This window comes from Urocampus carinirostris, chromosome 12, assembly GCF_059441175.1.
Source record: "Urocampus carinirostris isolate Australia breed hairy pipefish chromosome 12, RoL_Ucar_1.0, whole genome shotgun sequence".
Taxonomy (NCBI): domain Eukaryota; kingdom Metazoa; phylum Chordata; class Actinopteri; order Syngnathiformes; family Syngnathidae; genus Urocampus; species Urocampus carinirostris.
This window is the reverse complement of record NC_142360.1, coordinates 18036748-18049572: the sequence shown is the minus strand read 5'-3', so window position 1 is coordinate 18049572 and position 12825 is coordinate 18036748. Positions and strand designations below refer to the sequence as shown.

Genomic DNA, 12825 nt, shown 5'->3' with positions numbered 1-12825 from the left:
TTACTTTAAGTGTTCTTTTCGCCCTCATCTTTTCTTTTATAAATACCTATTCGGCAACTATCACCTTAAGTCGCCAGGAACTTATTAACCTGGGTCAAAGATTAGATTTCGACTCATTTCACGATTACAACACCAACAACAAGATCCCAAAGGACATACGAAGACCACCGGGATCTCCCTGGGTTACCTGCCCGCCCATCAAGCGACGGAGACGGCGGAGGGAACGTAAACAAAAACGAGGCTCCCGGGGAGGCCTAGCGAAGAAGCTAAAAAGACGACCACACCGACAAGCGCTTCCGAGTATCTTCCTGACCAACGCCAGATCCATCGTACACAAAATCAGTGAGCTTGAGCTGCGGATAGCTACCAACAACTTCGCACGGAATAGCAACATTTTTGTGATTACGGAGTCATGGCTTGACCCGCGGATCCCCGACGCTGCAGTTCAGCTAGCAGGACGCACGCTACACCGATACGACCGCAACGAAGACTCCGGCAAAAAAAGAGGTGGGGGACTATGCATTTACGTACATAATACGTGGTGCAATAACAGCAGAATTATTGATGCACACTGCTCGCCCGATCTAGAGTTTCTGGCGGTATCGTGTAGACCATTCTATATACCGCGAGAGCTAACTGTGCTCATTGTGATAGCTGTTTACATTCCTCCGGATGCTAACGCTAGCACAGCGCTAAACCTTCTACTCGCTGCTATAAACATTCAACAGCTTGCACACCCCGACGGAGCTTTCGTTATCGCTGGCGACTTTAATAAGGCATGTTTAAGGACTGTTCTTCCAAAATTCTATCAATATGTGAACTGTGCAACAAGGGGTGAAAAAACTCTGGACCGCGTTTACAGCAACCTCAGAAACGCATACAAAGCTTCCCCCCTCCCCCACCTAGTAAATTCGGATCACCTATGCCTATCCCTTACCCCCTCATACACCCCCATCCGAAGGAAAACAAACCTGTAACGAGGACAATACAAACGTGGCCTGAGGGAGCCCTCTCCAAGCTGCAGGACTGTTTTGATCAAACTTGCTGGGAGGTATTTGAACACCATGACCTCCAGAAATTCACTGACACTGTCTTATCCTACATCCGTTACTGCACGGATGAAGTCACAGTATATAAAAAAATCAAAAACTACCCAAACCAAAAACCCTGGATGTCCAGCGAGGTGCGCACCCTCCTCAAACACCGCAACACCGCCTTCAGGTCTGGAGACAAGGCTCTTTACGGGGTGGCCAGGGCTGACCTGAAGAGAGGCATCAAGGAAGCAAAAGCAGCCTACACAAGGAGGATCGAGCACCTCTTCGCTGGAAAAGACCCGAGGAGGATGTGGCAGGGCCTCCAACACATCACCAACTTCAGAGGCCACAACCTGGCAACTGTTGAGGCTGAGGCTTCACTAGCTGAGGACCTTAATCAGTTCTTCGCTCGCTTTGAAGCTGGTAGGCCACAAACAGCCACATCACACCCACCAACAACCAGCAGCAACTCCCTCACATTTCAGGAGCACGAAGTTAGGCGTGCGCTGAATACCATAAACCCCAGGAAGGCAACTGGTCCGGATGGAGTACCAGGGAGGGTACTCAGGGACTGTTCCAATCCGCTGGCTGGGGTCTTCACCACCATCTTCAACCGGTCCCTGTCACAGGCGACCGTCCCACCCTGCCTCAAAACTTCCACCATCATTCCCATCCCCAAAAAGTCAGCAGTGGAAAGCCTCAACGACTACAGGCCTATAGCTCTTACGCCTGTGGTCATGAAGTGCTTCGAGAGGTTAGTGTCCCGGCACATCAAAAACTCCCTGCCACTCACACTGGACCCCCACCAGTTTGCCTACAGGGCAAACCGCTCCACTGACGACGCCATAAACACAGCACTTCACACCGTGCTGAAACACCTGGATCACCGGGGGAGCTACGCCAGAATGCTCTTCCTGGACTTCAGCTCAGCCTTCAACACCATTATCCCGGAGATCCTGGTGGAGAAACTTGCACACCTAGGACTCTCTCCCTCCATCTGCCACTGGATAATGGACTTCCTCTCCAACCGCCCACAGTCGGTGAAACTCGGTACCCACGTCTCTCCCACCCTAACACTGAACACTGGCTCCCCCCAAGGTTGTGCACTGAGCCCCCTGCTTTTCACCCTCTACAGCTCCGACTGCTCACCGACCCACCCCACAAACACTATCATTAAGTTCGCTGACGATACCACCTTGATCGGCCTCATCTCTGAAGGGGACGAGGCGGCATACAGGGATGAGGTTGAGTCACTTTCAACGTGGTGTTCGGAAAACCACCTCATATTGAACACCACAAAAACAAAAGAACTGATTCTGGATTTCAGAAGGAATGGCAGGAATCCAGCACCACTCATCATAAAAGGGGACTGTGTAGAGAGAGTCCACTCGTTCAAATTCCTGGGCGTGCACATCTCCGACGACCTCTCCTGGTCTGCAAACACCAGAGCGGTGGTAGGGAAGGCCCAGCAGCGACTGCACTTCCTGAGATTGCTCAGGAAAAATAACCTAAAACAGCAGCTGCAGGTGTCCTTCTACAAAGCCACAGTGGAGAGCATCCTAACATACTGCATCACGGTGTGGTATGCTGGGTGCACAGCAGCAGACAGGAAAAAGCTCCAGAGGATCATCAAAACAGCCCAGAGAATCGTCGGCTGCTCTCTGCCCAGTCTGGAGGACATTGCCTGCTCTCGCTACCTCAGCAGAGCAGAAAACATCATCAAGGACTTTTCTCACCCCGGCCACCATCTCTTCGACCTGCTGCCTTCCGGCAAGCGCTACAGGTCACACAAAGCAAAAACGAACAGACTCAGAGACAGTTTCTTCCCCACAGCCATTACCACCCTAAACAGACACCGCACAAAAAACTGAAAACTGTTGCAAAAAAACTACCTCACACGTATGTAAAATGGTACTCACGTACATGCTGTCTGCACTATGTCTGTTCACTGCTCAAACAGACAACAAACACTACCTCATACGAATATTTACTCATGTCTTTTTCTTGCACATGTCGACTGCACTACGTTTAATGCTCAAATTGCACAATGTCTGACCATTTCCTGTTTCATGCTGACTATTTTTGCACTATGATGACTTTGCACCAAATGCAATATTGCACAACCGTCACGATACCGACGTTATCACGACAACCCTGTATGTAACATCCCACATGCCGACATTTCTTGTGTAAATACCATGTAAATTATAACTATAGCCTTATCCCCCTTGTCTTATAACATTATCTTCTCTGTTCCTTTATCTTCTTGCTCATACCTCACTTGAATGTGTAAAACTGGAGTGTCATGCCCAATTTCGTTGTCACAATATGTTAGCCCATTTGTAACAATGACAATAAAGGTATATTCTATTCTTCTAAACTGCTGAAGAATCAAAACCTAAATACTAACTTTAATGCGTTATCTGTTCGTTTGCTGGATTTGCCCGCGCTGCCCTTAGCCTTAACATTCGTTCAGGAGTGACTTTTCCGAGTGTTGTATGTTAACCGTGTAACACTACCGTAGCTGCAGGGGGTGCGCTTTAGTAATATTTAGTTGCCGTAACCATGTGCAACTCATACTTATGTGGCAGAGGAGATACCATGTTCATGAAGGTGGGTGAGTGATGCTAGGTCCTTAGCTTGGCCTTCTTGGCCTTGCTTGGCCTTGCTTGGCCTTGCTTGGCCTTTTGATGCTAGGTCCATAGCTTGGCCTCTTTGATTTTTGCATTTCGGAGATGGAATAAGAGCTTGCTCTGTCCACTCCACGCGTCGGCCCGGTATTGCAGTACCTCCGGGAACGATGCATTCGCAATGATCGCAGCAAGGCTTTAGGGCTAGGACCTTAGCTTGGCCTTTTGGCTGAGAGTAAGTGTCCCGGCTCCTAGGCTTTGTAGCGTATCATGAACTGACCGATAATGGATAATGAATAACGAAGATAGATCAATAACCCTTAAAAACCTTTGTCTGGGGCTCAAAGTGGGAAAGGATAAAAAGAGATACAATGAAAAAGAAAAAGGAAAATTCGGGATTTTTTAAAGACGTTTGATTTGGAAACACAAGAATGTCACACTTTACAAAACCACAGGGCCCTTATTGCTATTGTGCAAGAGCGAGCAACAGTAAGCCCTGTGCGGGGGCTTGCGTTTGGCGAATCCACAACGGTTTGGAATCATCCTGCCCTCCCAAACAGACTACGAGACTTGTCATGGATGGTGGCTCATGAAGTTCTCCCAGTCAGAGCCGTAATGCACCACCGAGGAATGTCAGCGACTTCGATGTGCCCTCGACCTGGCTGTGGCGCCCAGGAGTCGGTGAGGCACCTTTTTTGTGAGTGCAGCGCTGCCGAGGTCTTGTGGACAATGGCCGACCAACTAGGAAAGTTCCCGGACTTGCCAGCAGGGGAGGTCCTTGATGCACAATACGTGCTTTACGGGGTGAGTTGGTCGAGGAGTTTGCCAGGGACTGGCTCACTCTCGCCGCCATCAAGGACGCCATCTGGACCTCCAGAAACCTACTGGTATGGAGGTGCAGGCAGATCCCCCCCGTGGCTGTGCTCCAAATGGCTGCAGATACCATACAATCTGCGAGCGGCGGGCCTAGGACGCAGCCATAAAGAAGACTCGTCTGCACCCACCAGGAGGGGGGAACCAGAGCTACACTGTGGGAGTCCCGGCAGCAACGGCCTGGGTTGGGGAACCCAGAAGGGAGAGGACCCACACAGAAGGGAGAGGACCCACACAGAGGACTGGAAGAATGCTGCTTGGGAGGGTGGGATGGCAGAGCTATGCCCTTGCACAATAGTATTGCCTTTTACACGCTGGTTAACTACTGTTAAAAGAAAATAACTCTGAAATTGTTTAATTGATGTTGAAAATGTCAGGAAAAAATGTTAAAACGTCATATCGTCACGTCATATTGTCAGATATAAAAAAATTGTGAATATGCTTGATGGCTGTTGAGATTGTCGTGTTTGTTTTGCTGCTGTTGGTGTCGGTGGATTTGTTCAGACCGAGGACAATCGACTTTGGCCTGGACGGATCTGTTGACACTAACAAAGATGTTATATAATGAAATTGTGAATATGCTTGATTGCTAATAAGATTTTCGAGAAGGGTTGTTCAAACCTCACTTTGTGTTTGCTGTTAAAAACGTCATATTGGAATATAACATTGTGAATGTGCTTAATTGCTGTTGAGATTGTCATGATTGTTTTCTGTTATCAGTGTCAATAAATTTGTCCAAACCAAAAGGTGGTTCACTCAGGGTGAGGCTCAGCCATTGCACTGCGGTTGAGCTGACGTCTGCGAATTCCCCAAATGTGGGGATCTCGACTGCATAATTTCTGGTACTAGGGGACTGCGTTCGCGCTCTCCCCTTAGTATACTGTAGATAATAAGATTACTATGAGCCGAAAGTAACAGACTTTCTGATTGTAATCTCAGTACAGGCTCATCTCTATCATGATCTGATAAAAAGTGACCATCTTACCATATTGGCTGATAACGCTCCTGGGTTTTCCACGAGAGCCTTCAGTGCTTAGAGCGCATTACAATGGCCTTTCCGCATCTGAAATAGGTTTGGACGGTCCTGTAATTTAGAGACGTCGTTTCATCTGACCTATTTCCAAATGTATTCCTAAAAACACATAGCAATTCATTGTGGAACCAAGTACGTCTTTTGAGCTTAAACTAAAAAAAATAATAATCGACTACAGTCTCAGGCCCTATCGCGGTTTCGCTACTTTGTGCATTGTGTTCTGATTCATAATAGGCATGCTCCGAAGGCTGTGCAATTGGGCAAATAGTTCGAAGAGGTGTGTTCAAAAAATAGCAGTGTGGCATCTAATCTCTGAGTCCTTAAATTTTGGGGAAGAAAAAACAAAACCGGTGTGAATCGGGTGGCGCCTATTTAAGGATGATGAAGCCGGCACAGGTTGAACATGAATTTGAGGAAAACGGGTCGTTCAAGGAGGGCAGCATGGCGGAGCGGTGGTTAGAGCGTGTGCGGCACAGTTCTGAGGTCATGTGAGATCGAACCTTCCTGTGTGGAGTTTGCATGTTCTCCCCGTGTCCGCGTGGGTTTCCTCCAGGCACTCCGGTTTCCTCCCACATTCCAAAATCATGCATGTCAGGTTAATTGGCCGGTCCAAATTGTTCCTAGGTCTGAATGAGCGAGTGAGTTGTCTGTCTCTGTGTGCCCCGCGACTGGCTGGCAACCAGTTCAGGGTGTCCCCTGCCCACTGCCCCAAGATAGCTGTGATGGGCTCCAGCACCCCTGCGATTCTACTGAGGATAAGCGGTGAAGATAATGGATGGATGGGGCTCGTTCAAGACACTGCTCCGAAGGACTGCGTTCATTGATTAAAAATTTGATTGGCGAAGGATGAACCCATAGAGAGGTACAAAAAATTGTTGGCCCTTGAGCCAGGAAAAACAGGGACGCGTTCATGAAAACGGAAGATAACTATTAAAATGGACCGGAGAAAAACCAGAACGGCAAAGGCTCAGCCAATGATCGGCTCCAGTCTGCAGTTACCTGCAAGTGGTGTGACCGTGAGAAGACGTCTGCGTGAAGCAAATGCATTTTCAAGAGTCCCAGGCAAATGTTACGATTCGGCAAAGAACACATCAACTGGCCTAAAGAAAAATGGAGGAACATTTTGCGGACTAATGAAAGTAAAATTGCCCTTTTTGATTCCAGGGGCCACAGACCGCGTGTGAGACGACACCCAAACTCCGAATTGAAACTTCAGTACACATTGAAGACAGTGAATCATGGTGGTGCAGGTATCATGGTCTGGGCATGTTTCTCCTACTCTGGTGTTGGGCCCATTTATCGCATAGCAGGGATCATGGATCAGTTTGTGTATGTCAAGATACTTGAAGATGTTATGTTGCCATATGCTGACGAGGACAAGCCCTTGAAATGGGTGTTTCTACAAGACAATGGTCCCAACCACACCAGAAGACGAGCAAAGTCTTGGTTCCAAACCAATACGATTCATGTTATGGGGTGGCCAGCCCAATCCCCAGATCCCAATCCAATCGACAACTTCAAAAAATACTGTTTGTCAAGGAAAACCAAGAAATGTCAATGAATTGTGGAATGTTTTCACGGAGTGAAACAACGACTGAAAGGTGCCACAAGTTGGTTGACTCTATGCCACACAGATGTGAAGCAGTTATAAACAACTTTGGTCATGCAACTAGATATTAGGATTGGTAAAACCTAACTTTTTGGGGAGATACAAAATAGTTTCGAGTTTTTACGGTCGACAGCAGACGCTGCTATTTTTTTAAACACAGCCCTTTGAACTAATTGCCCGATTGCACAGCGTGCCTATTATGAATGTTGGATCCTGTTTGTTTCCTGAGAATCTACTGCACCTCCTGCTAACTTGTCTGGCATGTCACAATAAATCATATACTAAAACCCGAGATATTCTGGTTCATCACATTACACTGCTATGATTTCAAACAGACCTGTACACGTTCTCTGTGGCTAGGACCTTGACTCGGCCTCTTGGCTGAGAGCAAGTGTCTCGGCCCCTTGGCTCTGTAGCGTATTATGATTTGACAGATAACGGATAATTGATAAAGAATATAGAACAATAAATCTTACAAAATCCCCCCGTCTGGACCCTGACTCAGTCTTTTGGCTGAGAGCAAGTGTCTCGGCCCCTTGGCTTTGTAGCATATTATGATTTGACTGATAATGGATAATTGATAAAGAATATAGAACAATAAACCTTACAAAATCCCTTCCCCCCTGTACACGTTCTCTACTTGCGTCAGACCACCAGTAGTTGCAACTCATACTTACCTGGCAGAGGAGATACCATGATCATGAAGGTGGTTCACTCACTGCGTTTGAGCTCATGTCTGCGAATTCCCCAAATGTGGGGATCTCGACTGCATAATTTCTGGTAGTGGGGGACTGCGTTCGCGCTCTCCCCTTAGTATACTGTAGATAATAAGATTACTATGAGCTGAAAGTAACAGACTTTCTGATTGTAATCTCAGTACAGGCTCATCTCTATCATGATCTGATAATCAGTACAGGCTCATCTCTATCATGCTCTGATAAAAACTGACCATCTTACCATATTGGCTGATAACGCTCCTGGGTTTTCCACGAGAGCCTGCAGTGCTTAGAGCGCATTACAATGGCCTTTCCGCATCTGGAATAGGTTGGGACGGTCCTGTCATTTAGAGACGTCGTTTCATCTGACCTATTTCCAAATGTATTCCTAAAAACACATAGCAATACATTGTGGAACCAAGTACGTGTTTTGAGCTTAAACTAAAACTATAGGAGCGATCGATGTGTTTGGAGCAAATTACAGACAATGTTGCCCTCTGAGCACAAATAGTTCTGTCGGCTAATAATTTCGGTGGTTGCACATTTGAAGATTAAGACTATATTCTTAGGGATCATTTCTTTAGTTTTTGAATCAACTTTGGCCTGGACGGATCTATTGACACTAACAAAGATGTTATATAATGAAATTGTGAATATGGTTGATTGCTAATAAGATTTTCGAGAAGGGTTGTTCAAACCTCACTTTGTGTTTGCTGTTAAAAACGTCATATTGGAATATAATATTGTGAATGTGCTTAATTGCTGTTGAGATTGTCATGATTGTTTTCTGTTATTAGTGTCAATAAATTTGTTCAAACCAAAAAAAAAAAAAAAAACTTGTGAAATGTGTTTTTACTTTGTATGGATCTGCCAACTATGATGACGAGATGAAATATTTCTCCCTGAGCGCAAATTAGGCAAATAGGAATGACGAAGTTATATACTATCTGCTGTTGATGACCGTTCACTGGTCCTTTATGGACTTGCGATGGGAGGAATATGTTCAGAGTAGTCGAGAGATCAACTCAAACAAAATGTTGCGAGGAAATTTTAATGTGATGCATCTAATTAAGTTTGAAATGTGCATTTGCCTCTCTCTGACTTTACCAAGTAATTAGTGGTGAAATTCTCTTCTTGTCTTGCCTTCCTCCACTGCTTTCGGAGTTGGCGCCGCCTCCACATCAATTGCTCAATCTCTCGTCCTCTCCTCCCTTTCTGCTTGGGCGCTTCTCGTCGCTTCTCTTCCACCACCCCAAAACGGCTACTGCATTCCTCGTCCAGGATGCCTCCTAAGGTGTTAAGCCTTGTCTCTACCTGGCCACGGATAGAATGCTTCAAAAGTACGGTTATATCAGTGTCCAACTTCTCCCAGACTATAGACTCATTGGCTCTTGGCCACTCGATGGCTTGCCTTCGTCCCGGTTCTTTCTTTTCCTTGCTTTTGGCTGCTTGCTGGTTGTTGCTTATTGAGGTTCCGGGTGTGTTCCTGGTTCCAATTTCCTCGGGGCCCACCTCCAAAACCACCTTTCCTCCTTCTGCCTTTCTTCAGCAGCACTGGATCCTTTTGCTCTGTGGTTTGAGACCTGGCTTTTGGTTCCTAGTGTCTGACCTGCAGATGCAGTGCACTGTTTCTGCTGATTCCCTGATGGGCACCTCATCTTTCGTTGGTGGATTCCAGACCCCTGAAGACGTTACCTTTTCCCACCCACACCTGCATTTCCTCAGTATTCTCAAATCTTTGTCAAATTCCGTTCCAGTCGTTGCCGTGGGGTCTGTCCGTTTTGGCCCTTCTTCCACCTCGCCTTTCGGAGGGCCGTGGGGTTGTTTTCCTTTATTTGGCTTTGTAGTGCGTTTGGGTGTCCTTTACAGAACTAGTGGGTAGTGTTACTAGCCCCCCAGTCCCAGTGCAGACTTTCCTGCAGTCATCCAGTCTTTCCTGGTTGTCCTTCAGTCTTTCCTGAATGCCAACTGCTCTTCCACAGTAGCCACTGGATCCTGTCCAGAACAACAAATGGAAATACAGGATGGTAGTCTTCCTGCTGGGCATTTCTTCCTGACACGCCTCCTCCGGCGCCTTTGAAATGCTTGTGTGCCCTGAACACTCGGGCCTGTCTGGGTCATCAGCTGCGGACCACCGGTCATTGATGTTTCGCTCCTTTAACCCCAGGGCATCTCCCGGTGGCGGACCGATGGCTGGGAAATATCCCTGCCTACCCCACTGATGCCCTAGGTGTTACTTGAAGGCCTCCAGTTCCTGTCATTCTTCCGCAGCCACAGCACAGAAGCTGCCCTTTTCCGCCTCTTCTGACAGCTCTTTTAGTTGCTCTCCGGTTGCCCGGTTCTGTGCATCCAAGGTCTCTGAGCAAGCGGGAGGTTGAGGAGCCCAAAAAACCCCTGCACCCCACCTCCACTGGGCATACTGTTTTTTGCAGCCCGCCTTCCTGCACTCGGCTGCCATGTCTTCATATTTCGCCTGTTTCCTCTCGTATGCTGCCTCTACTGTATTCACTCCTCCCAAGGGACAGTGAGCTCAACCAGAAGGACCGCCTTGCTGGCTACAGACCACAGGACAATGTCTGGCGGCAGGTCAACTTTCATTCTCCATTCGCTGGTGGGCGAGAGGAGCCTTCCAGAGTGTAGCGGGCGAAGGGAATTGGTGTTTTTGCGAACGTTGTCGCCAGCCCTTGCAAGCTGGATGAGGTGATTTGATGAAGGAGCTGGCTGACTGCCTTCTGTCTGCAACCTTCGACTACCTCTGCCAGCTTCTTTAGGACGGCATCGTGCCGCCACCTGTAGCGGCCTTGGGAAAATGCCATCTTGCAGCTTGAGAGGATATGCTGAAGACTCGCATTGATGGTACGACAGAGGGGGCATCTGCCGAACCACAGATGTAGATTTTGGGAGCAGGGTAGTGTGTTGTACGTTGCCCGGATCAGAAAGCTGAGCCTGGCTTGAGGGATCTTCCACAGGTCGCGCCACGACAGAGGCCTGTCTATGACCCCTTCCCAAGTTGTCCAGATGCCCTGTTTGCTTTGGGAAACCGCTTTGATGGTATGGCATTCCTGCTCAGTCCTTATCACTTCCGTCACCACCATCTCTTTCCGCTCCCGCCTGGAAGCCTTTGACCAAAAGAGGGGCATGTCGCTCCAACCAAGACCTGCTCGACGTACTTGGACCCTGCCGACCACTTCGCGATGTTTTAACCTGCCGATTGCCTGGTCAACCTCTTCTTCTGCCTTCCACCTTCTTCCTGTTTGAAGTTTGGTGCCCGCTGATCTAACAAGATGATCAGAAGACTCTCTCAAGTCCAAAACCCCCGGGCCTTCTACTTCTTATATCCTAGGCTGATGGAATACAGTGACAGTTGGAGTATGTTCCGACCAAAGAGGCCCACATCTGAGAGGCATCTTGGCAGCCCCAGCCACTTCCTCATATAAGAGTTTGTCAGCTTATCCAGCTTGCTTGCCAGGGGACCTCACTCACCTTCAAAGGCCACATCACATATATTTATATATATGTGTGTGTGTGTGTGTGTACATATGTATGCAGAGCACCAAGAGCAATTTGATCGGGTGAGCGGTTAGTGACGGGTGGATCTATGCAAAGAGAGCACTCCTTTCGCCAAAGTTAAATAAGAAAATATGCTTCATGTTTGCAAGATTTTGTGACATTTTAACTTTGCTCGCACTTTGAAACCATTATTCATGGAAAAAAATTGTCTAAATGAGCTTTAATACTATTAAGACTGTGGTAGCATATCAATCTGCCAATCAATCAATTATGTTGTTTCTTCCAAGCCTGGTCCCTTTGTCAAACCCTTAACCTTTGTGGCCCGTGTCTCAAAAAATTTACCCATCCCTGCTGTATGTTTTATAGTATTTAACCAAGTTAAATTAGAGGCTAATGGAAGAGCAGCTTCAGCGACGGACTGCTGACACAGTCACGGACAGACTAAGGAGATAATTTCTTCCCCATGGCATGAGGCTCTTTAACTCCACTCGAGGGAGTAATCCATCCATCTATCTATCTATCTATCTATCTATCTATCTATCTGTCTGTCTGTCTGTCTGTCTGTCTGTCTGTCTGTCTGTCTGTCTGTCTGTCTGTCTGTCTGTCTGTCTGTCTGTCTGTCTGTCTGTCTGTCTGTCTGTCTGTCTGTCTGTCTGTCTGTCTGTCTGTCTGTCTGTCTGTCTGTCTGTCTGTCTGTCTGTCTGTCTGTCTGTCTGTCTAAAGTGGGGTTCTCAGTGTATAGTTTACATAACAATTCGATTGTAGGGAATGTTTAGCTAAATGGTGACATAGCATATGAACAAGCTTACAGATGCTGCTCTTCCTTATAGATCCAACACGTTTGTTCACAAACCGCTATGGGGTGGAATGAGAAGGGGAACTTTGCAGCTCCATTAGAGCTGTAGAGCATTTGGTCTGGCAATGGAGGGGCCTTTTTCCCTCCTCCTTTGGACATTCTGTCCCTGCTGTGCTCTGTGCTTCCGTCTGCTTTAGAAAGACTTTCCCAGGCTTCATGTCTTCTTTTCAGGCACATGAGAGTTGTTGCTAGGGGACAAGGCAATGCAGGAAGCATTTTGACAATGGCTCGTGCACTCTTCTTCATGGACTTAGGGTTATAACATGAGAAAATAGAATGGCCCTCGTGTTGAGAGGTGAAACTATTTTTGGGTGGCATTTCTCTTTTGCAGGGTCATTCACCTCTAGAGTGACCTACCTGATTACTTGTAAAATACTGTGATCCTGACCTAACTTGTTCTGGCCAGGGAGCGTAGAATGTCTTCCTAGGTAAACTGTTGAGTCGACCTAAAATGTAATGTCAGATTTTTAGGGCAGTATTTAGTATCTCGGGTAACATACCCGAATGCCTGTATACAATGGTTCTTAATATTCTATATAGTTTTGTCCTTGGAGAGTCGAATGT

At 47.2% G+C, this 12825-nt stretch overlaps 2 protein-coding genes, 1 non-coding gene and 3 pseudogenes across 5 annotated transcripts in view; 5 read left to right on the top strand and 1 right to left on the bottom strand.

Annotated features, from left to right (window-relative positions):
• dnajc6 (DnaJ (Hsp40) homolog, subfamily C, member 6) overlaps window positions 1-12825 on the top strand; it is a 105440-nt gene that overhangs the window by 34957 nt on the left and 57658 nt on the right. Inside the window, exon 2 of one of the 3 annotated variants that reach the window (XM_088348785.1) lies at window positions 6735-6820. The exons of the other annotated variants lie outside the window; for them this stretch is intronic. Within the exon in view, the coding sequence (XP_088204911.1) occupies window positions 6809-6820 (12 nt within the window). The 5' untranslated portion in view covers window positions 6735-6808. The remainder of the gene's footprint in view (window positions 1-6734; window positions 6821-12825) is intronic. 3 annotated transcript variants of the gene reach the window in all.
• On the top strand, window positions 3706-3845 carry LOC148355158 (U2 spliceosomal RNA; annotated as a pseudogene).
• Window positions 5240-5411, top strand: LOC148355157 (U1 spliceosomal RNA). The gene has a single exon (XR_015852346.1). It is a non-coding gene; the product is annotated as a U1 spliceosomal RNA (small nuclear RNA).
• LOC148355156 (U1 spliceosomal RNA) lies at window positions 7849-7991 on the top strand (annotated as a pseudogene).
• LOC148355155 (small nucleolar RNA U3) lies at window positions 8727-8908 on the top strand (annotated as a pseudogene).
• On the bottom strand, window positions 10490-11328 carry LOC148355154 (uncharacterized). Its single transcript, XM_088350150.1, is given in 2 exon segments — window positions 10490-11211; window positions 11214-11328. Coding segments are annotated over 2 exon segments (837 nt in total).